The sequence below is a fragment of the Etheostoma cragini genome, chromosome 19, assembly GCF_013103735.1.
Source record: "Etheostoma cragini isolate CJK2018 chromosome 19, CSU_Ecrag_1.0, whole genome shotgun sequence".
Taxonomy (NCBI): domain Eukaryota; kingdom Metazoa; phylum Chordata; class Actinopteri; order Perciformes; family Percidae; genus Etheostoma; species Etheostoma cragini.
This window is the reverse complement of record NC_048425.1, coordinates 12242319-12265957: the sequence shown is the minus strand read 5'-3', so window position 1 is coordinate 12265957 and position 23639 is coordinate 12242319. Positions and strand designations below refer to the sequence as shown.

Sequence of the window (23639 nt, the reverse complement as noted above, 5' to 3'; positions counted from 1 at the left end):
TAGTTACTAGGGATTTTTTACTGTGCAGTGGACCCACAAGGTTAGAAGAGTCTTTAATGATTATAGAAAACCCTTTAGAAATGCAAAAGTATTATTGTACACCCCTTTGTTCACTGGGTATTTATATTTCTGAAAAACACAAGGTCAATTCTGACTGAAACGTATTCCTAACACATGAGAAGCACAAACCGTGCCCAAACTCAAGGCACACAATGGCAACAGAATATAAATTGATGCATTTTTCAACAAAGGTTATTAGTTTTTGTGCAGAAAACAGTCCATATTGAAGACTTAAATTATAACATTTCAAAGATTTTGTGTATTTCAATAGAGCAATGTCAATTGATGATATATTTTAACTTAATGTCACTGGAAACACATGAACACAGGTTACCCTGGAGGATGGTTTTGTAATCATTTTAAAACATGTCAAGCAAATGTGCAATCCCATTGGTTACAGCTTCAATCTAAAGATATAGACAAACCACTAACACCACCAACAGCATGATGAGAGACGTTTTTCCTCCGTGCGTTGATGGTGTTTTTGAAGAAGTGTACAGCCTACAAAAAAGGGCAAAAGCTTAATCCTTTTCTATTCATTCACAGCTGCCACCTTATTTGCATCAGAACCTTTTTATATCTTTAGTGGCTCTATTCTTGGTCAAAGTGAATTCTGCCTTCAGTAAGGACAGCTGTTCTGAATCAGAAACACTGTTTGGCAGTAATAACATGATGACAGTGACATATATGTTGGTGTATGTAGAGATATTCCTTCTAACAAATCTTCTTAAAAAAGTGCAATCTTACATGCCTTTCATATTTTTATTTTGCCCAGAAAACTGTAATTTGAATTTTTGTCATAAAGGTGGTTTATTGTATGTTGTTTTCTCAGAATGACCATTGACTTATTGGCAGCACCCACGGGTACTTCACAAGCTTTTTAGCACACCCCGAATTAAAATCTAGAGCTGAACTGCCAAACCTGTGAAAAGAATCCTTGGCAAATTAGTGCTACATTTTTGAAAGCATCATTTAGTCTCTGTCCTACACACCTCATAAGGATTATGGTGAAAACAACAGGAGACTTCAGCTTTCACCTGGAACCACCCAGCTGTCCTGTTGAAGGCTAAAAGAGAGAAGATGTCCCGGGTTAGCAGTGAAACAAGATGCATTACCCTAAAATCACAGCGGAGGGCGACTGTAACACACAGTGTGGTATCATTTTGTTGTCAACGTGGATGGAACTTGTGTGCTGGGACCTATATGGTGTGAGTACTGCAGTCCCGTAACCACCAACGATAGTGAGTTACAAGTGAAAACAAGTGACTTTACTGCTCATTCTTCCATGAATCTGGCTCTACACCACTGCTGCTTGGTCTACATGTAGTATAGAACATTCAGAGAAGCTCCATGTCACCGTGAATCGTTACTGTACCAGATGTCCAGCTGGCTGCTTTATTCCTGCATTCTCTCAGCTGGATGCAACATGCAGGGTTGAACATATGTGTTGAGAAGGCCATGGGGATAAATAAAGAACCAAATGTTCCCCAGAGTGTCACCTCAAATCTATTTGTGTGTGTTTGTGTGTGTGTTTGTGTGTGCGTGCAATTGATTTGCACCCTAGCCTGTGATGCGTCTCCTTGGGAAACTCATAAAGGGCTACAGAAATAGTTTGTGTCCTTGTAATCACACACACACACACACACAGACACGCACACACACACACACACACACACAAATATGCACGTACACGCTGCAATCAACTGGAGACCAAAACCAGTCAAACTTTTCTAAATGACCCTATTTTTTTAACAAGAGTTTCTGCTCTGGGCACACACGACAAAGGCAGCCAGAGACGTTGAAACATATTTTGATATGAGACGGTATTTCAGATTTAATACACTCCCCACACCCAAATGTACATAAGAGAACATAGCAATATGATATGCTGCTATTACATGAAGTCCCCCCCCTCTTCTCTCTCTCCTCTGCTATAAATTATACCAACTATTTTTGCTATTGAATCATAAATCACAAATTCCCTTCCTGCATTTTTCTCTCTTTCCCCTTGCTCTCTCTCTCTCTCATTTTATTACACAATAGCCCAGACTTGATGTCAGAGGGCAGTCATGTTTGATGTGTGTCTCTCTGTGTGTGTGTGTGTGTGTGTGTGTACCCTAGCCTTTCCTGTGGCCCTGTCCCCACCCCAGGCTTCACCGGTGAGTTTGTCCAATGCCACTTACACTGACACATTCACGCTTCTACACACTGGAACATACGACACACCCTTGCTTGCACATGAGCAGGAAGTAGCCCTTTAGCACGTACGCCAAGCTACAATATTGCCTTTATTATTTTCTGCACAAACTCAATTTTCCTGCACCTACTGTACATGTGCTTTTAGCCCAAGGTCCTGTTAACACTCACCACTGAGGTGCTGTTAACGCTCCAATAAGCACCAGGCCTACAGTATGTGTTCTAATTTAACAAGCACATGGAAATATGTTCCTGCTACGCATTTGTTCCAGAAACCTTTAAGAAAACAAGGAGTTACAAAGTACATGCAGATATTTCTACTGCCCCTTTAATGGTTCCCTTGTGTGTTTTGCACTCGCATGTTTAGTCTCTGGGCCACTTGTGTGTTTGCTTTGAAAAAAAACAACGCAAAAAGTCATGCAGTACTTGTGCAGAATGATTTTTTTTACGAGAGGTTTTATAATTATTACCACTTAACCCACAATACTACAACAGGGTGAGGGGATCTGCAAATTAATGACCAATACTTACCTTAATGGAAGAAGAGGGGATAATTAGAATGCCATCTTTCCAACTGACATGTGATTGTGCTGAGCATCTATCACTGGAACTTGTCAGACTTTAGAGACAGCTTAGTTAGATGAGAATGTTGGTACTACTCTTCTGTCTGTACGGTAAATATATGAAGCTAGAACCAGTTAGCTTAGCATTAAAGACTGGGAATGGGGACACAGCTAGCCTGGCTCTAGAAAAATCTGCACACCAGCATCCCTAAAGCTCATCTATTATATGTTGTGTTTCCTTTGGTAAATTCATACAAAAACATGCATTGTTCCTTTATGTTAAAAAGATCCCCTAATGTTGTTTTTGATTATAAAGCAGGTCAAGGTGCTCTATAAATACTGTAAATGTATTTAACATTCACACAGCCTACAGAGTAGAGACCCAAAATATAACATGAAAATAGGCCCAATTTGGGACTTTTAAAGCGACACTATGCAACGTTTCCCGATTCAGCCCCCCTACAGAAGTGGCGTTCACCCTGTTATGAGTTGATGAACCACTGAAATGGTTATGGAAACATTATTTTAAGTTACAAAAAATGACAGAGGGTTGCTTTACAAGAAAGAGTTTCACATTTTGGGTGAATTTGCTTCTTCACTTTCTTGCCGAGAGTTAGATAAGGGGATCGTTTTCACTCTCATTTCTAAATAAATTTAGTAAATTCATCAGCAGTCGGTTCACTTAGCTTAGCACAAATGTAATAATAATAATAATAATATACCATGTTAGCATGTGGAACTTAAATGTATGTTGTCAACACTATGCATAGCTATCAACAAGATACAATCAACTTAACTGCATTTACAAATATCTTGTACGCAATTGCTTTTTGTATTGATGAATGCTATCTGGAGGGGAAGTAACAGGTTCTCGTTGAGATAGGGGTCTATGTAGAGCAGCTGAAGGAAGAACAGTATCTTAGAGTGCGTGTGTGTGCATGCACGCTTGCATGTGTATGTTGTGGGTGTGTTTCCGTCAGTTGAGAACTTCGTGAGAGGAATGCTGCGTGTGGGTTCCTTCCTGTCAAGTCAACCCATCACTTCCTGTGTTGGGCGTTCTGCGTCCAAAGCGAAGGGTGAGGCTGCACCTATAGCGGGTCTGCTTCAGAATTTTGAGTCTCCGGGGAATGATGCAGGAGCCTGACTGCGGCCCCCATGGTGGGTTTAGGCAGGTCTAATACAGATTAGGATGAAACTGATTGCAAAACAGGAATGAAAAAGTACCAAAATCATAGAAAGTCCAAGTTTGATAGCAAAGCTGTTGAAATGCTGCCCCCGACTGCTGATTTTAGTGATTAAAAACATTCCCTGGAGCAAATGAACGCAGGCAAGGGATCAAAAACTAAGGATTAAACAAAGAAAGATTCAAGAGAACAGAGAGAAAAGTTTTTGGTCTCTTGGTTTTTGAGCAGCAAGGGGAGACATGCCAGGTAATGGCTTCCAGACAGACACACACACACACACACACACACACACACCTAATTTTATTGGGAAATCAGACACGACAAGGAGACTGAGTGTATGTGTGTGTATGTACCAGAGGCCTTTTCTTTCGAATACTCAACAGGTCTGACTTCCTCTGCCTATTGGGAGTGGGGCCAGCTAGTCTTAGTGTGTGTGTGTGTGTGTTTGTGTGTGTGTGTGTGTGTGTGTGTGTGTGTGTGTGCATGTGTGTGTGTTTGCAGGTACTGGGGGTTAATGTATGCTTTCAATCACAGCTCACAGCACAGCACAGAGGAGAGAAATCAGATCCACTCACGCTTACACACACACACACACACACACACACACACACACACACACACACACACACACAGCTCAGGAATACTCCACCCCTCAGTCTCAAACACACACAAACCTAATTTCCCAGTGAGGTAAACCCCCAGAATTTCCCACATATGCGCTGTCACAGCCCTCCCACTCCTGCGATTTGTGTGTGTGCGTGTGTGTGTCAACACTTTTCCTTGACATTCCTGCACAGAGCGGAGAGGCAGCGAGCTCGGCTGCCGAGAAACAAAACTACAAATCTCACTTCATTTGGAAAAGTTGGACTTTTCTCAGAAGAAGAAGAAGAAGAAGAAAAACATAGATCTTGTCCTTTTTGTTGCAACTCGTCTCTCCATCCATCACACACACTTTGGCAACGTTTCTGACTAGGGAATTCCAATTTTGGGAAATCTGCCCGCAAGTGGGAAGTCTTTGATTTTTTAAAAGGGATTTCTAGAAAGCATCCTCTTGTTTCCTCCTGTTCCTCCATTCTCCATCTCCACCTCCCTGGAGACAGACTCCAAACCTCAGACTGCAGAGTTTAGGAATACTTTTGGAGAGACAAAGGACGAGACCACAGTGCTGCAACAGCATTCAAAGAGGTGAGTTAACAGTAAAGAAATGCCACTTTTAATTTTTTAATGACATGTAGCGCTCGCTCCAATGTTGGCTGAATGCAGTTTTGCTTTGGACAAAGGCATCTGAAAACGTGCATGTTTGCACTATTTTGCATTGGTGGTTTTTGTCATAATTTGTCAGAGTGTAATAATAACGCCTGTCTTCCCTGTAAATCTGCCCTATACTTCAAAGAGAGAACTGCATGGTTGTGGGTGCATAAAAGTAGTGCGTGTTGCATCTGTCCTAAATGTAACCTCTCAGGGGAGTCAAAGTTGCTTGCTCTGCTGTTCCCTTGCTAGATCTTAGTTGTGTGTCTGAGAAAGAGAGAGAAGAAAAGAATTGTGGGGCAAGGGGGGTTTAAATCATCCACTGTGCATTGATTTTAAGGAGATGACAGGGTTAAAGAGACCAAAAAGAAAATGTATGATGAAACAGGGAAAGGATGTGGAGTTTCAACCCGTCTCTGGTTATATCATTAAATAGCAGGGACAATGGGGAAAAAAAGCCAATGATACACACACACACACACACACACAAATATGCATTCAAATGCTCAAATGTTTCAGGCACACGCATGAATAAATGCACACAGATGTTGCATGCGTGCACACAAAGAAAGGGTGTCAAACTAACTCATGGTCTCTTTCTCTCTCTTACTTTCTCGAATACTCACACAAAACACACACACACACACACACACACACACACACACACACACACACACACACACACACACACACACACACACACAGAATGAGATTTAAACAAACACAGCTTTCTTTCATTGCACTCATCTGTTTAGTGGGTTCTTGGCTCAGATCACAGACGGTTCCAATGATTCCCAGTGCTGCAATACCATAACCACACACACACACACACACACACACACATACACAGAGTTAGATACGCTTGCTGTCTTTATCTCACATTTCATGCACAAACATTTTTTCATTCTATCGTCCTCTGTAATTAACATTTCTGTGCCCAAGATCATAAAATGGGTGTTATGAATGCAAATGAGTCTTCTGAATAAGTGCACGCAATGTTTATCAAGATGGGTCTACTGTTGGGGCGACCTCTGGATCACCCAATAAGGCTGAGGCCTTTGCAGGGCCCCAGGGTTCGAGTCCGACCTGCGGCCCATTGCTGCTTGTCATCCCCCATCTCTCTCCCACCTTTCTGTCTATCCACTGTTACTCTGAAATAAAGAGGAAAAACCCCCAAAAACACAAAATGTAAAAAAAATTAAGTTACGTTAAAATATGTTAAGTTCTGTAACGTGTCCACGTGTTTACTTGTTTTGTGTTTGACCCCCACAGAAATTTGTCTCATATACTGCATTTACATATTGGGTATTTTAAAGACATTCAAATTCATAAACTTGAAAGTTTCTCCAAGCAGCCAGTCACTGGCCTCTGAGTTATCCCTTGTGTTGTCTTTCGGGTCGAATTTTAAGTTTTTTAGATCAGAAATATGGGTTTCCTTGAACATAACTGCCCAAATATAACATGGATGTATGGATTTATGTTGTATGGAACCTATACTAATTTCTTTGCAGGTGAAATGGACGATAACATTCATTGAATTTTGGGTGTTTAATTACATTTTTACATTTGAAAAACATGTTTAAATGGTTTTAAAACAGTATCCTGACTGAACTTTGACATAAACCACTCTGGGATCCACTCAATATCCTTTGATCTTAACTAACATTTTTCAATACAATTCACAGTTTCTGCCTTTTGAACTCAAAAATTAGGTAAAATGTTATTTCAATTAGGCATATTGACCATGAAGTTAAGACAAAAACGTTTTAAAAAGCTTCAAATGCGTGACAAAACCTTACATTCTGACCAAGATGGACAACAAGTTGACAGTCGAAGGGAAGACAACACAAGGGTTGAAGCAGCTGGGAGCTGGAAGTTCAAGTGCACTGCAACAGTCAGGGTGTGTCTTCCTACTTCCTTTTCTTGGCTCAAGAATATCTTTGGTGCGTCCAAAACTTTCTCCCTATTCACTATCTAGTGCACTATATTTATTTTACGTAATTCTATTTGGAAGCCGTGAAGCATTCATTATTCTATTTGCATCATGCTGGTGTTTGTGTTTTTCTCTGCAGAGCCTGGCTCCTGTAAAGATGGCTGACGTGGTGCAGCCAGAACCCAACGGCCTGCAGATACCCGGTGAGACACACATACAGTATTTTGTACTTTATACACATGCTTAACTATTATGGCAACCTGGTTAAAATGACTCACTGTTATCTTTTGGAGCATGAACACGCAGACCTTTCAATGCCCCTCTCTCCCACTTGGGAATAAATCCCATCAGATTCCAGCAACATTCCAGTCATTCCAGTGAAACTACAGATATTCAATCATTTAGAGAGCTTAAGGTCGAGTGCATGAAAAATGAGGTGATTTCTGCGTGTGTATGTTAACATCAGCAGTTGATGACAGTCCAATAATGGCTCTTTCCAGTGAAGTGTGTGTGTGCTGCTTTGCCAATGCTGAAACGTGTTTATATTTGTAATGAGATTTCAACAGTTAACCACCACAGCGTATCTTTCCATTTCTCATTCCCTTCCTCTTTCTCCATGAATTCCCAGGTGATCCTTCATCAGCTCCTTCATCGCCTGCCACAGCTAGAAATGACTGCAGCATCACACCCCTCACCCACTCACCCTCGCCGGTAACTATGCACACACACACTCACCACAGAAACTCCTCCACACCCTTTACTCTTTCTACTTATTTTCTTTATATAGAGCTCTTAAACACGACATATAAACCCACATCCACTTCGCACTGTTATTAGTGGTTCATAATAACACTTACACTCAGAGTTTGAAGTGAAGTGTAGACTTAAAGTAAGTGCCCAATAAAGACTAGAGGAGTAAATAGAGAGTCTATCCAATAGGAGTGATTAGGGAGAGTTCTTCTCCCATCTGTACAAGGTCCAACTCACACAAATCTCTCTCTCCCTCTTTCTCTCTCTCTCAGAGGGTGGATGTCAGACCCAAGATGTCCTGCCCGTTCTCGGTTGTCGTGGCAATAGACTTTGGGACAACCTCCAGCGGCTATGCATTCAGCTTTGCACAGGACTCAGAAGCCATACACATGATGAAGTAAAGGCTGTGTGCATTGTTTTTAATTCAATTCTATTCTATGATTTTTCCATACCTTTGACATGTCTTTCCTGCAATCTTTGCACGCAGGCGTTGGGAGGGTGGCGACCCCGGGGTGGCCAATCAGAAGAGCCCCACGTGTCTGCTGCTGACTCCTGAGTTGAGGTTCCACAGTTTTGGGTTTGCAGCCCGGGACTTCTATCACGACCTGGACCCAGAGGAGGCCCGGCACTGGCTCTACTTCGATAAGTTCAAGATGAAGATTCACAGTACACGTGTAAGAGAGATCAGGGAAATCAGATGTGTAATAGTGACAGAAAGACCACTTTACACAACATATACAGACTGAAAGGGTCAATTTTAAACATCTAGGTCGAGCTGCATTGTGGGAATTGTAGGATTCAGTGTAATTGGAACTTGATTTACTGTACCCAAGACAAAACATCTGGACATCTTGGCCTTTGCTGCTTAATCTTTCACAATTTCTTTTTTCTCTGTTTCTTGCAAGTCTTCGGACTTTATGGAAGCGAAATAAAATGCTAAAGTATGCCTCCTAAGCAACAGAAAGATGACTTGTTCTGGCAGCAGTGTTTCAGCATTTGCGGCTGTGTTTTGCTACAGGACCTCACCATGGAGACGGAGCTGGACGCCGTTAACGGTCGGAGGGTCAGGGCCATCGAGGTATTTGCTCACGCCCTGCGCTTCTTCAGGGAACATGCTCTTAAGGTAAAGTTTGCTGCACTGTAGCTCATCAATTGTTCTGTTTTGACTGAAACTCACATCTTCAGCACGATTTTGATGGTTCCATTTGATTCTGTTTTAGGAAGTGAAGGACCAGTCGTCATCAGTGCTGGAGGGAGAGGAGATCCGTTGGGTGATCACCGTCCCCGCTGTGTGGAAACAACCTGCTAAACAGTTCATGAGAGAGGCCGCGTACCTGGTAGGGACACACATGTTGCCAGACACATCAAATCTATAAATCCAGCAATGGATGACTGGTTGAAAGGGGCTACAAACCTGTTCTGGTCTGATAAAAACAAGCTTTTTTCCTACAACAACCGTCTAAAAACCACTGAATTACAAAAACTACACATTGATTAAGCTTAAAACAAGGTTTTTCTTGACATTTTGGAGATACATGATTTTGACTGGACAAAGACGACTGTGGCCGCAACTCTAACTCTTGTTCAACAGGCTGGACTCTATTCTTCCAGATACACACACACGTACAAACATGCAGGGGATGGTCGTAAACTGTATGTGTGTGTGTGTGCACGTGGAGTGTGTGTGTGTGTGTGTGACACATCATGAAGCGTTTCTTTTGCCTCCATCTGCCCTATACATCTTCCCACCAATAGACAACTCCTCCTCGGTGTACTGTAGTGTGTAACACTAACTTGTAGGACGGGTGGATACACGGACAAGAATGCATTGGGTCCTATCTCAATACATCAATGACAATGGACCAACCCCTGGTTGAGTGTGTGTGAGTGTGCACTTGTGCAGTATAGCACATGGGAAATACTATGACCTTTCATGCTCTCCTCATTCTCGTTCTTGTTCTCTCTCTCAATTTTCCCATCTAAAATACACACACACACACACACCCTGCACAGGCTCCTAGTTTGAGGCTGACGGGTTATGTGTGCTTCCTGCTGGTGATGATGTAATCCCAAGTGAACAATGAGAGAGACTGGCGTACAAACACAGGAAGTGGTGTCCAGACCCCCGCCCTGCACATACACACACACACACACACACACACACACACACACACACACACACACACACACACACACACACACACACACAACTTTACACCAAATACATCACAACTAATGCTTATATTTCATCTCTCCTTTCCCAGTGACACATATGTAGACTATATACAGACCAATGCAGTACATCCAAGTCTAAAAGCATGATGTTTTTTTAAAGATACATTTTTGGGGCATTTTTTTCCTTTATTAGATAGTGACAGTGGATAGACAGAATAGGTGGGCGAGAGATGGGGGATGACACGAAGCAAAGGGCCACAAGTCGGACTCAAAGCTGGCCCGCTGCAAAGGACTCAGACACGGGGCGCACGCTTTTACTGGGTGAGCCAGAGGCCGCCCCAGCACGATGGGCTTTTGAGAGCAGCTTTTTCCTACGTCTAAATTTCTCTTGTAGCCCCCTAAGTGTCTCAGTACACTCAAGAGCAGTGCAGGGTAATACAAGTTTGTCTTCCTCTCTGTTTGTCTTTACTCCTCCAGGCAGGTCTTGTGTCTCCTGATTGTCCTGAGCAGCTCCTCATCGCTCTGGAACCTGAAGCTGCTTCCATTTACTGCCGTAAGCTCCGCCTCCACCAGGTGATTGACCTGAGCTTGCAGCCAATCACAAATGGCTTTGATTTGGAAGGATCCAGGCCCTTTGACTCCAGCTTCAGACAAGGTAGTGAAGAGAGAGAAAGATGTAGTCTATGTGTGTACTTTGTGTACTTTGTGTGTTTGTGTACTTGTGTGTGTGTGTGTGTGTGTGTGTGTGTGTGTGTGTGTGTTTGTTTGTTCACTTTGTCATTAGCATAAGCATGACACCACACTGTGTTCCTGGAAATGTTGTCGGATTTCACTTGGGGATTGTGGTTTAAGCAAAGAGCGAACTTTGTGTGTGTGTGTGTGCGTGTGTGTGTGTGTGTGTGTGTGAGAAATAAATCTGGCTTCACAAACTACTTGTGGTTTATACCCAGATGACTTTTCAGTTGTAAATTGTAAAACAAATTGTAGATTTTCTACAAAGACATTAGGTGACTGCCAGTGAGGGCATAGCATGGTCATGCAACTCTTCTGGTTGAATCATCAGTCCAAAGGACGAGAAGCTGTTTTGCAAAATATCAGGCATTTTGCGTTTCCAGAGCTATGTTCACAATGGCAATGAGGAAGCAATTTGTATTTGGTGAAGCTCTGATTTGAGCCTCTAACTGACTTTTCCTATAGCACTTTGTAGCACACAGAGATATCATGCAACAGCTGCATTAAAACAGTTGTTTGCAACAGGTACAGGACAATAGTGAAATACAGCACAAAGAAGGATTTGGAATTGGAGAGTGATGTGTAATTCAGGAAACGAATATGCCGTCCAAAATCCCCTGCACAGGCCCACTTATACATATGCAGTCAGTCAGTCACACACACACACACACACACACACACACACACACACACACACACACACACACTAAGATACACACGAAACACAGGATATTGTAATTGGAACAAGGTGCAGTGAGACTATGATCTCACCCCCTCCAGGCCTGTCACTCTCCCTCTCCTTCACTTGCATTCATTTTTCTTTCTTTTCCCTCTGTCTTTCAAACATTTCCTCCCCCTCTTACTTTCTTTTTCCAGGTTATACACACTTTGCAAGGACTCTGCAGACGCAGACTGCCACACTAACAGAAATACAGTATTTCGACACACACACACTTGGCATCACGGTTGTGGTTTTTATTATCTTTAGCTTTTATTCCACCTCATTTCGTCTCCAAAGATAGCATAGGAGAGTCATTAACACACACACACACACACATGCTCGCTCGCACACACACACACACACACACACACGCATGCTCGCCGCACGCATGCACACACACATTTATTTTTCTAGTGTTTCATGTAAATGGTTTCCAGACTTGAATTTCAATCATCAACCCCATGCAAACACACACACACACACACACACACACACACACACACACACACACACACACACACACACACACACACACACACACACACACACACACACACACACACACACACACTACCTCCTGCGTCATCCAGAGGGTGAAAACCACTGTAAGAGTATTTGCTTTCAAGACAATCTAGTCATTGCTACTCTACAATCTTTTCTTTCTTTCTTTGTTTCTCTCTCTCTCTCTCACACACACACACACACACACACACACACACACACACACACACACACACACACACACACACACGTTGTCAATGCGGGACGTGGTGCTTATTTTGGTGACATGCCAAGGCTCTTTAACTTGGCCATTTAAGACGAGTTGGATCACCAATATGCATTTAAAAAAAGGGTCTGTCTCATATCATGGATTCACTTGCACGTTTGGAGGCATGTAGGTGTATCTGCTCTGTCAAACAGCCTGTCAGCTGTTTTGTATTTCTGTGTGTTCTGTGTTTGTTGGCCTCACAACTTGCCAGTCAGGCGGCTTACACGTCGAGAGCTCAGATAAAGTTGAAATGTGAGAGCATTTCCAACAAATTGCTTCTGTCATGCAAAAACATAATGAATCCAGTTGTTGTATATTTTTCTTGCTTCACTTAGATTGAAAGACTTTGTACTATTCTTTGGGTAAATGTCACAACCTCATGGGTTATGAAACATTACCACATGTACTTTACATTAAAAAGTCAAATTAGGTTAAAAGTTTGTTTTTGCTCTAGCCAGTTTGCATTGAGCATGAGTTAAACTGATCCTACAGTGTGTTTAGGCAGAAAGACTACAGAATGCCAAGCAGTGAACGGTGGGGCTGACTCGTGTGGCCCACAGCTGGACTGAGTTAAAAAAAAAAAAACGTTTTGAATTGTTTTATTTTGAAAAGGGCGGCCCAGAGCAATATTTCAGGGGGACAAGAACCCCTGCTTGTGCCCCTGGGACCCAGAAATCCTTGCTATGTCTCTGAAAAACTGGAGTATTGCCTAGCATAGAGTGTTTTTAGAGTGTTTTTTAAACAGCTTCCCGCTGATGCCAACAACAATGTCCCTTTCACTCACTGTGTTAATTACCTAAACCATTTCATACAAGTATGTGTGTAACAAAGATCAAATATCAAAGGTATAAAATCTGAAGTATGTTGTGTATTTAGCTCTGTGTGTGTGTGTGTGTGTGTGTGTGTGTGTGTGTGTGTGTGTGTGTTGCAGCGAGGGAGCAGTTGAGGCGATCCAGACACAGCAGGACCTTCCTGGTGGAGAGTGGAACCGGAGAGCTGTGGTCAGAGCTCCAGACTGGTGAGTGTATGTGTATGTGTGAGTGTATGTGTATGTGTGTGTGTGTGTGTGTGTGTGTGTGTGTGTGTACGTAAGTTTGTGTGTGAGAGAAAGACAGACAGACCCCACATGTTGGAGATATTGATGATATTGACCTTTAACCCCAACTGAGCAGGCACACCTACAACTTTCTCGTGTCTACATTATTTACTGCATTCACTCTGTTCTTCTGCAGTTTGGATGCTGTTTTTTTAACCATTATGTACAATACCTGCCCTGTTGGACTGGGGACTGAGATTTTAGTCCTGATATTCTGAGGAAAAAAGTCTAAATGTTAGAAGAATAAAGTCAGAATTCTATAAAATGTTCACTTTGAAACTCACCTAGTTCTCTGGTTTTACACACTCTGCTGAGCCATGACAACAATCTGATGAGCCACACGCCCCAACTGACCCTTTCTGCTCCCTTTCCTGTCCACACACACACACACACACACACACACACACACACACACACAGGAAGGACCCAGCCCATGGGACTCTTGCAGTTCATCTGCACTGTAAATAAACCAAAGGAGTAGAAACCCTGTTTCATCTTCCACCTCTTCCATTTTTGTTCTCTCATCTGTCACAACGTTTTCCCTTTTTTTGTCAATTTTTGCTCCTCGCACTTTTTCTATTTCTTACTCACACTAGCTCTCTCGTGTTAAGGGTGTGGTCAGCTAAACTCAGGGAAAATAAGCCAAAACCAGCTCTTACCGCCTAACATAAAAAAAAAAACACACACACACTCGCACAGGGAGCGCAGCAATCACAGATGCCTGGAGCTTGTTTATGTTGTTTATATTTGAGAGTGCATTGGTTGAAGAGCTTCAGGGGAAACACACACGTGTGCACACACACACACACACACATACACATATATATACAAACACTGGAAACATGACATTTGGACCTTCCACAAAAATTGAGACACATTATCATTCATAATTTCCTCCTACAAACTATGGAGAAACATCACGTTCTCACAGCACTATGCAGAATATTCTCTAAAATGTTTCCAGGACACAGTATGTATTAAAATAGTGTGTGTTTGTGCACTCTTTGTGTAGGTGACAGGTACATTGTCGCAGACTGCGGAGGAGGAACAGTTGACCTGACAGTCCATCAGATAGAGCAGCCACAAGGAACACTTAAAGAGCTCTACAAGGCTTCAGGTACAAACTCACACGATTGGCTGAAACACGAAAATCTTTTCCTACTGACTCCAACGCTGTGGATCTTCTTCCAGGCGGTCCCCACGGTGCCGTCGGCGTTGACCTGGCCTTCGAAGCCATGCTGTGCCAGATCTTTGGCGAGGACTTCATCCAGAGCTTTAAAGCCAAGAGGCCAGCGGCCTGGGTGGACCTCACCATCGCGTTCGAAGCGAGGAAACGGACGGCGGCGCCGGGCAGGGCCAACGCCCTCAACATCTCCCTGCCCTTCTCTTTCATCGACTACTACAAGAGACACAGGGGGCAGAGTGTGGAGGCCGCCCTGAGGAAGAGCAAGTGAGTGTGGGCTGTGTATATGTGTGCGTAGATGTGTATAGGACAGCGGGATGGTAGGTGAGTGTTAGAGCAGTTGGAATAAACAATTAATGGATTTAGTGTATCTTTAACATTAAAGATGCCTCTCTGTCCTGTGTGTGTGTGTGTGTGTGTGTGTGTGTGTGTGTGTCAGTATGAACATAGTGAAGTGGTCCTCCCAGGGGATGCTGCGGCTGACACAGGAAGCCATGAACGAACTCTTCCAGCCCACCATCGTCAATATTGTCAAACACATCGGTGAGAAACACACAAAGCCCCGTGTCATGTGTCACCATAAGACAAAGAGTGGATGTTTCACATTGAAGATGTCACTATTTCCCTATGAAAAATCCGGCCACAGTACAAAGAAACACACACTTGGCTCAAAATGAAGTGAAATGATTTTTGTCCGCTGACAGAGGAGCTGATGGCAAAGCCGGAGGTTTGCGGTGTGCGTTTCCTCTTCCTGGTCGGTGGTTTTGCCGAGTCGCCCATGCTGCAGAAAGCGGTCCAGAGAGCACTGGGGCGGACGTGTCGCATCATCATCCCCCATGATGTTGGACTGACCATACTGAAGGGTGCCGTGCTCTTCGGGCTGGATCCCACTGTGGTGAGTGCTCAGGGACACGTCTATGTCCACGACGTTCCACTTCCGGGATTGTTTCCGGAAATTCCACCGGATGTTACTCCTTTTGAGCGGATGTTTGTAACTTTCCGTTTTCTTTGTGTTGGAATTTTAACCTCCGGTGGATTTCTGAGGACTATGGTTGATTGCTCCTCAGATCTCTGCAGGGTAAATCCAGACAGCTCGCTAGACTATCTGTCCAATCGGAGTTTTCTGTTGCACAACTGAAACAACTTTTGAACGTGCATGTTGCACCAAAACAAGTCCCTTCCAGAGGCTATTTTGCAGAGTCACCGTGGCTCTGTCTGGCGCTCAGCGTCTCCCAAGACAATTGGGATTGGTTTAAAGAAATTCCAATAAACCAGAGCACATTTTCTCCCAACCCGTAATGCTATGTGGTCTAGCCGGACCCTCATCGGCAGCGCTGTGGAGGAAGGTCTCGCAATGCAAGACTAGTAACAGAGTAGCTTTTCCACACGATCTAACAACCACTCTCTTTCAGGTCAGAGTGCGTCGATGCCCCCTGATCTACGGTGTTGGCGTATTGAACCGGTTCGTGGAGGGACGCCACCCACGGGACAAACTCCTCATCAAGGATGGTCGCCAGTGGTGCACCGATATCCTGGACCGCTTCGTCTGCGTCGACCAGTCGGTGGCTCTGGGCGAGGTCGTGAGGCGGAGCTACACGCCTGCTCGTCTGGGCCAGCGGAAGATCATCATCAACATCTACTGCAGCGCCACAGACGACGTCACGTACATCACAGACCCTGCAGTCAGGAAGTGCGGGACGATCACATTAGACCTACCGGAACCGCCGGCAGGAGCGGTGGGCGGAGCTGGAGGAGGAGCCGGAGGCCCAGAGAGAAGGGAGATCAGAGCCACCATGCAGTTCGGAGACACGGAGATAAGAGTCACAGCCGTTGACGTCATGTCTAACCGCTCCGTGCGGGCTTCCATAGACTTCCTGTCTAATTGAGGAGGAGCAGGAAGTGGATACGAGGATTGGAAAACAGAAAAACTAAACGGATTCTATGGACAATAATAGATAAAAGCGGTACTTTGGGAGTGGGCAACATCTTTTTTTATTTTTACTTTGCTTTCCAAGAAGCAACTTCCATCCTGTAATTCAGACATTTAGGCTTTATATTTAATCTTAAGAAACAGGAGAGGAACATCATAAGTACACACTCCTCAAAAAACATCTCAACTGAAGGGTAGGGCGCCTTCTATGTCCAAGAAAGGAACACATAAATATGTCTGCTCTCCTGACTTCAATGGAGTTTTTTATGTCATAACATAATGCTGTCCCAGGCATTTCCTGCCCAGAAAATACCGGGAGCAACACTATGAACTTGAACAGATCCCTTCTAAAAATTCAGCTTTTGCATTATACTACCTAGAGGGAAACTCACTTATCCTAATAGCCAAATAAGAAGACCGTTGCCTTTTTTGTTGTTTGCCATTACCAAGATATTGATGCAACTAGCAGGACTGAAGCTGTGACTGTGATTGTGCATCATCTAGTGGTCAAAAGACTGAACTACATGTTGAAAATCACATGGGAGGATCCTTCACTATGAAGGACTGTGCAATTATATGCATCTTTCTTACAAAGTATGTCCCCATTTACATGAACGTGTATCAGTCGGTATCTGTAGAATTCAGGACATTTTGTAGAAAGTTTCCTTTTAATGGTATTCTTCACTTTTCACATAGCCTACAAAAATGGAAAACCAGCATAATTAACACTGGGAGCCAGTGGATTTGGGCCTAAACCAAGCTTTTAACAGTTTCACTAGTCTATTATAGCATCCTTTAACCACACCTCTCAGCAGATGGCTCAGTTGTCTTCACTGTTACATGTTAAAACATGAGTGAGGTTCCTTACAACTGAGTTATCCCCATGGCAACCGAGTAAACTTCAACTGAGGAAGACAGGGTAAATGTAGTTAAAAGCTTAAAAAGTAAAACCTGGGATTTCTTACATCAAACTTTGGTCTGTATGTTTTAGTATAAGCACCTGCCGGGGCTTTAACTTTCCCCCTGAAGCCACCATACTGGGCCACATTAAGAGTCTTACGTTGTGTATGCTGTAATCTGTATTCATGTTTATGTTCACTTCAAGTGTCAGAATAAGAACCACTGTACCATGTTCAACAGGATGGCTTGATCTTGAGTTTTTATAATCTGCGCAGGTTGCAAACTGATTGAAAAGCGTTATCCTAATTTTATGATCCATGGCCTTGCATTGAAATAAAACCATGCACCATTTTCTAAAGCAAGACCATGCTTTACTTTTTAAAAGAGAACATACCCGCCTCTAATGCACTGCTGTTGACAATCTCTTCTGTCTCCACCCATAACCAGATGTTTCCGAAAAACAAACTGTCAACAATATGATTTCAGCTGTGAATTTATTGATAACAATGGTCCAATAAATAGTTTCACATAGCATAACCAACGAATGGTTCAGAACTGCTTAACATCAGTGCTTTACCTCCCATGTCACACATCAGTTTGTCAAGTAACACGTCCAGATTAGAAAGGATGGAAGAGCTGCTTCAGGTCAGAGAGGAAGAGCCAACTTGGAGGGGACAGGAGTGTGTCTGATTCAAAATCAAGGGGGGAAATTAATTTCATTCTTCTTCAATCTCAATATTTCTCAGTAAAATGGATACACGTGGAAAGATGCAAGACTTGAAATGTTAAACAGATGTTAAAGTGAAAGCTTCAGTAAAAAAAACTAAAACAAAGTGACAGAGAACAAGAAATGTCAGCCATCTTGGAAAAAGTCTAAAGACTATCTCGAACTTGCTAGATAAACTTAGAATTTCCCCCCTTTTTTGTTTCACTACACTTGCAACATATCTGACTGTTAGAACGCCTAATTTTATCCAGAATTCAAATCCAAATGCAGATCAAACATGCCAAACTTTTAGCAACACAATCTCTGCATCCATGTGTAGATCAATCCCGTTCCTGCATTTGGATTTTAATGCCTGTTTAAAATGTGGTTTTGGTCTTGCTTCTCTTAGTGAGCATGGGGTCTGCCGCGGCCTCGGCCCCGGCCACCACCAGGAGGTCCATCCATACTGCTGCGTGGGTTCTTGATGGTCTCATCCACTGACAGGATGAGGCAGGCTGCCTCTGACGCCGCTGTCAGAGCATTGATCCTCACAATGGATGGTTCCCAGACGCAGGCAACATAGTTGTCTGCGATGTCCTCGTTGTTGATGTCTACACCGTACCACATACCACCCTGCAGGGAGATGACAGGACAAGCCCACAAAGTCAAACGGAGTAAACTTTATATCCTGCGCCACATCTTAACCTGAAGGCCATAAAAGTGCCCTTATGCCAAATGCTATATTCAAAGTCTTGTGCAGGAAGGTAAAGCATGTGCGTTTCATTTTCTTACCTGTGCGTGTTTGGCACGCAGTTTGTTCAGAATGTTGGTAGCATCAAAGCCGGCGTTGTCACACAGCTGTCTGGGGATGATCTCCAGGGCCTTGGCGTACGCTCCGATCAGCAGCTGCTGTTTCCCAGGGATGGTCCTGGAATAATCCCGCAGGTACTTGGACAGCTCCATCTCTATGGCTCCTCCACCCGCTACAATGGAGTCGCTCTGAAAATCAGCAACGTGCAGTTGGCTTATTGCGGTCGAGTGCACACATGGGCTGACAGGTTAAACAAAATTTAAGTTCTAGATCAAAATCAAGTTGTAACAAACATGAATTTTAATCTCGCTGGTTTGTATTAAATATGCTACAAGTTTCCTTGACTCTAGCATCAAGGATAGAAAGAATTTCAACTACAACCAGTATTACCGCCCAGTCGAGTTGCAGTTTACATCCATGTCTGTCCAGAATCATATTATATGTAGTGAGGACTTTGAAGCAATTAAGAAAATGTGTCCAAGTGGATGTTTGTGCCAAATCTGAATGAATTCCCTCAAGGGTGTCATAAGAAGTCCCGTTCACAAGAATGAGAAGGACGTATGTACGGCTAACCCGAACACATAATGCTTCCGGCCACGGTTGTCGTGGCGGCATAAAATTATTATTAATTTAAAATACTAATTTCAAACCAGACTGAAGAACCTGCATATCACTTGATACAAAAGAGAGACTTAAGAGACTCCTGGATCCCTAGAGCAATGCAACACAACCAGTCATATTGGTGGATTGAACAGCAACACAGAGCTGGTTACATATCTGACAGAGTGTACTCTAATGGCTACATATATTGAGCCTTCTTGCAATCACTGGAAAACGTGCACATATGCACTCCAAGAGTCGACTGACCTTGATGGCTCGGCGTACGATCATGATGGCATCGTGCAGTGATCGCTCCGTTTCCTCTGTGAACTGTTCTGCTCCGCCCCTCAGGATGATGGTGCAGGTCTTGGCCTTTGGACAGCCCTTAAAGAAGTTGTACCTAAGGACACAGGTGTGATGGGTGTGAGCTGTCACAGATAATCATGACGCATGGTTTACTCAAAAGACGTTAATTCTCTCAAGAGGACTGACAGAAATTGGCACATGTCCCTCTTACCTCTCTCCTCCAACCTGGACCTCTTCAAAGTGTTCACACAGTCCCAGGACATCGTCTGTCAGGGCACCTACTGAGGTCTGGATGGAGCCTCCGCAGGCCTGCAGGTCACATTACACACAAGCAGTATTGTTCAAGCTTTTTTTTTTTCCATGAGAAATGTAGGTTTGCAACAAACAAGTTGATTCAAACAAGCCATCACGCCTACCATCATGGTCCTCTTCATATCCTCCTCCTGCACCCTGCCAGCACAGAACAGGTCTCTGTCAGCAAAGAACTGGGTGGCCACATCCCCGATGGGTAATTTGGACAAAACCACTTTGGCTCCTGACTGATAGATCTTCTCCAGTTTGTCGTACAGGATGTTCCACTCTGCGTCCACAATGGCCTGGTAGTCCTGCAGAAAAGGGGAAAGAAGGTTAAAACAGGCAAGTAGGAAGAGAGACTGATTTTACAACATCTCCCGGGATTTGTTTCACATCCTGAGCTGTGTGGTGGTCTTCATACCTCCACAGATTTCACGCGGACCTCAGCGTTATCCTTCTCAGCCTTCAGCTCCAGCTCCACATTGAGCAAAGCAATCCTTGGATTGTCATAGCGTTTAGGCTGCATCTCAAACCCGGCGTAGGAGAAGGTCTTCTTGAACGCAACCCCAGAGATCATTTGGGAATCCTGTGAAATTAAAAATAAAGACAGATGAAGTTGGAATTAAAAAAAAAAATGTAAAGAGCGGCCAGGTGTATTAGTAAAACTTAACATATAAACCTTTCAAAATGTTTAAACCTTGTTTTAACTTCTTCACTCACATTTCCATGACCAACCCATTAACTTGTTTCTAGAACTGTCTTATCTTGTATTAAGCAATTTCAGAGGCAAGTTTTGCTTAAATGGCTGGAAAAAGTATAAAATCCAAACCTCAAGGGCTCCTCCCTGGACCTTCTTGATGCCAATCATCTTAAGAGAGAGGAGCTCGTCCAGAGACATGACAGCATCCACCACCATTTTGGAGAAGAACTCCTTCTGACCGGCAATGAGCTTGGAGTTCAGGGCAGTGGCTGCACACTTCTCCAGCAGCTGCCTCTGCTCCCTGGAAGAGAGAGAGAGGGATACATTTTGAAAATGTACAACTAGACCAGTTATTAAAAGTAACCTGAAATGCTGTGTGGCAGCCCTGTAAATATTGGAGGTGAGAGTGAGCACGTACTGCTTGTCGTATTTCTTCACAGAAACGGCGATCTCATTGATCTTTTTGACAGCGAGCTGGGTGGCAGTGCGAAATGATCTGATAATGGTCTGTGGGTGGAGACCCTCCTCCACGTACGACTTAAGCTGCTTCAGGAACTCAGCAGCCAGAAGAGTGACGGAGGTAGTGCCGTCTCCGACCTGAGGATGGAAAAAAAGAATAAAGACGATTATGAAAAGCTATTATAGGTAGTTTTGACGGGGAGAGCCCTTCATTAGGCCTGAAACCGCCCACCCACCCACACCCACCTCAGCATCCTGGGAGCGAGCGATGTCCACCAGGGTCTTGGCGGCAGGGTGAACCACATCCAGCAGTTTCAGGATGGTGGCTCCATCATTGGAGATTGTGGCCTTACCTGGAAAACATTTAATGACACATTTTTGGTGAGGGTGAATTCATCCCGTAATCCATTTCTTACATCCTTGTCTAATCATCTCTCCTTACCTCTGCCATCCACCATCAGTTTGTCCATCCCCCGAGGCCCCAGGGTGGTCCTGACAGCCTCAGCAATCACCTAGAAAAGACAACGCGATAGGTAAACACACACACACACAAAAAAAACACAACCAAAAAGTAGAGAAGCTGTTTTACTGACCTGGCAAGCATTGATGTTACTGACGAGCTGGGGAATGCCCTGAGACGTGTCTGTCCCCTCCTTCAGCAGGATAACTGGTGTGGGCTAGAGAGACAAAGGGATAAAGGGAGAGGGAAGAAGAGGTGGTTGACAGAAGAAAAGGAAAGTGTGAGTAATCAAGTAAGCTAAACCCAAAACCAATAATTGAAAATAAGGTATACTGAGCAGTATGCAGTGGTTATCTGAAAACCAAATGTGAATGCTGCCAGCACATCTCACACACATCATCATCACACAACCCAGAATATCGGTAGAAACTGTAGGAAATATGACTGTGACCAAGTTCAGTTGCAGTATGAATGGCAAAGAAAATGCTTGCGTGTGAAAAATAGGGTAGTCTGTAGGCAGCTTGGCTGGGAACTGGAGGGTCACTGGTTTAAGTCCGCATAGGGACCAAAGTATCGTGGTGAACTGGTAGCCTGGGTACGGCCAAGGTGCTCATGAGCAAGGCATCAAACCCCCAACTGCTCAGGATGCCTTTCCACTCTGACATCTCTACATTAGTGCATGTATAGGTACTGAGCAAGTGTGTGTAATTCAGGCCTGTGTGTAATATGTGTAATAAAAACAGAGTGTAAATTGTAATTTTCCCTTGTGGGACTAATAAAGGACACATTATTATTATTGCTGTATATTAAAGCTTTTTCTTCCCATATTGCAATACCACAATATCTTAAAAAAAAAGTACATATCATAACGTTGAACTTAACCATATTGCGTAGCTTCAGCACAAACAGTCTAGAGAACTGAGTGATATTACTTTACCATTTAGGCCATAACCTAAAATGGTCCAACATCCAGGCTGTTGCTGTACTGTAACGTTAGCTGTGGGGTGTGATGCTTTTGGTGCTCATCATCAGACATGCTGTGCGACTGTCAAAAGCCGGATGTCTGTTTACAGTCTGCTCATGATACATCTTATATACATCTTATTATATTGCACAACGTTTTCTGATCATTAACCTTAGCTAGCAGATGTAAGCAAATAACTGATAGACTTTGTCTGGTCTTTGTTTCTCTGCATGAGTCCGCTTTATTCTGTCATGGCTAACATGACCACATCTCAGGACAACTTCGTATGCTGAGTAACGTTAAATTAGTCGAGCAATACATTTTAGTTAATCGATTTATCGGGCCGGTAGACATGTTTCCTATGCTGCCACCGTATATGTGTATCTAACGTTAACGTTTCATGCTGCCAGTCGTACAAAGAGGCTAAACACACAGCAGCTAACGGTAGCACAATAACCTGACGACAAAGCTGCAATGACGGAAACTAATAAAGCTAATAGAAAAGTACTTAAACTATCCTAAATTATAAACCTACATAATAACCAGCTAAAAAGGTATATAATACGTAGCTAGCGAACAGCTAACGCTAATATGTTAGTACATAGCTACGTTTACGCCCATTGATGCTGGGTACCCTACGAGGCTAACAGTCTGGATCAAAATAAAACCCGATTTTAAATCATTTTCACAAAAAGAATTGCTTCCAAAGACTGTCGACAGTGAGTCATCTAAATTGAGAGTAGTTCAAATGTAAATGCCCGCTGACAAACCGAAGGATGGACACGGATTATACATTTGAATTTGGGCATGAATGCTAACTCACTCACCATCATCTTTGCAGTTCCTTCGAGAAGCTTTCCACCGGCATCCAATCCCACAATGCTTTTCGAAATCAAGAG

General features: G+C 43.4%; 2 protein-coding genes across 3 annotated transcripts; one reads left to right on the top strand and one right to left on the bottom strand.

Moving 5' to 3' along the window:
• Window positions 1-4659: 4659 nt before the first annotated feature.
• On the top strand, window positions 4660-18262 carry hspa12b (heat shock protein 12B). Of its 2 annotated transcripts, XM_034856269.1 has the most exons (15): window positions 4660-4940; window positions 4994-5188; window positions 7324-7387; window positions 7813-7895; window positions 8207-8331; window positions 8422-8608; window positions 8953-9057; window positions 9155-9271; window positions 10587-10764; window positions 13263-13349; window positions 14440-14544; window positions 14619-14877; window positions 15050-15153; window positions 15315-15505; window positions 16023-16496. In XM_034856269.1, exons 3-15 carry the CDS (start codon window positions 7342-7344, stop codon window positions 16494-16496), a joined length of 2061 nt encoding a protein of 686 aa, XP_034712160.1. In that variant the 5' UTR covers window positions 4660-4940; window positions 4994-5188; window positions 7324-7341. The 2 variants fall into 2 exon arrangements, with proteins under 2 accessions (XP_034712160.1, XP_034712159.1); XM_034856268.1 differs by having other exon boundaries at window positions 4660-5188; window positions 16023-18262.
• Window positions 18263-18362: 100 nt separating this feature from the next.
• cct7 (chaperonin containing TCP1, subunit 7 (eta)) lies at window positions 18363-23639 on the bottom strand. The gene is made up of 12 exons (XM_034856270.1): window positions 23568-23639; window positions 21910-21993; window positions 21759-21828; window positions 21563-21669; window positions 21276-21454; window positions 20987-21158; window positions 20579-20743; window positions 20280-20468; window positions 20075-20172; window positions 19825-19957; window positions 18939-19145; window positions 18363-18779 (listed from the first exon to the last, which is right to left on the bottom strand). The coding sequence occupies exons 1-12, from the start codon at window positions 23571-23573 to the stop codon at window positions 18552-18554; spliced, it is 1638 nt and encodes a 545-aa protein (XP_034712161.1). The 5' UTR covers window positions 23574-23639; the 3' UTR covers window positions 18363-18551.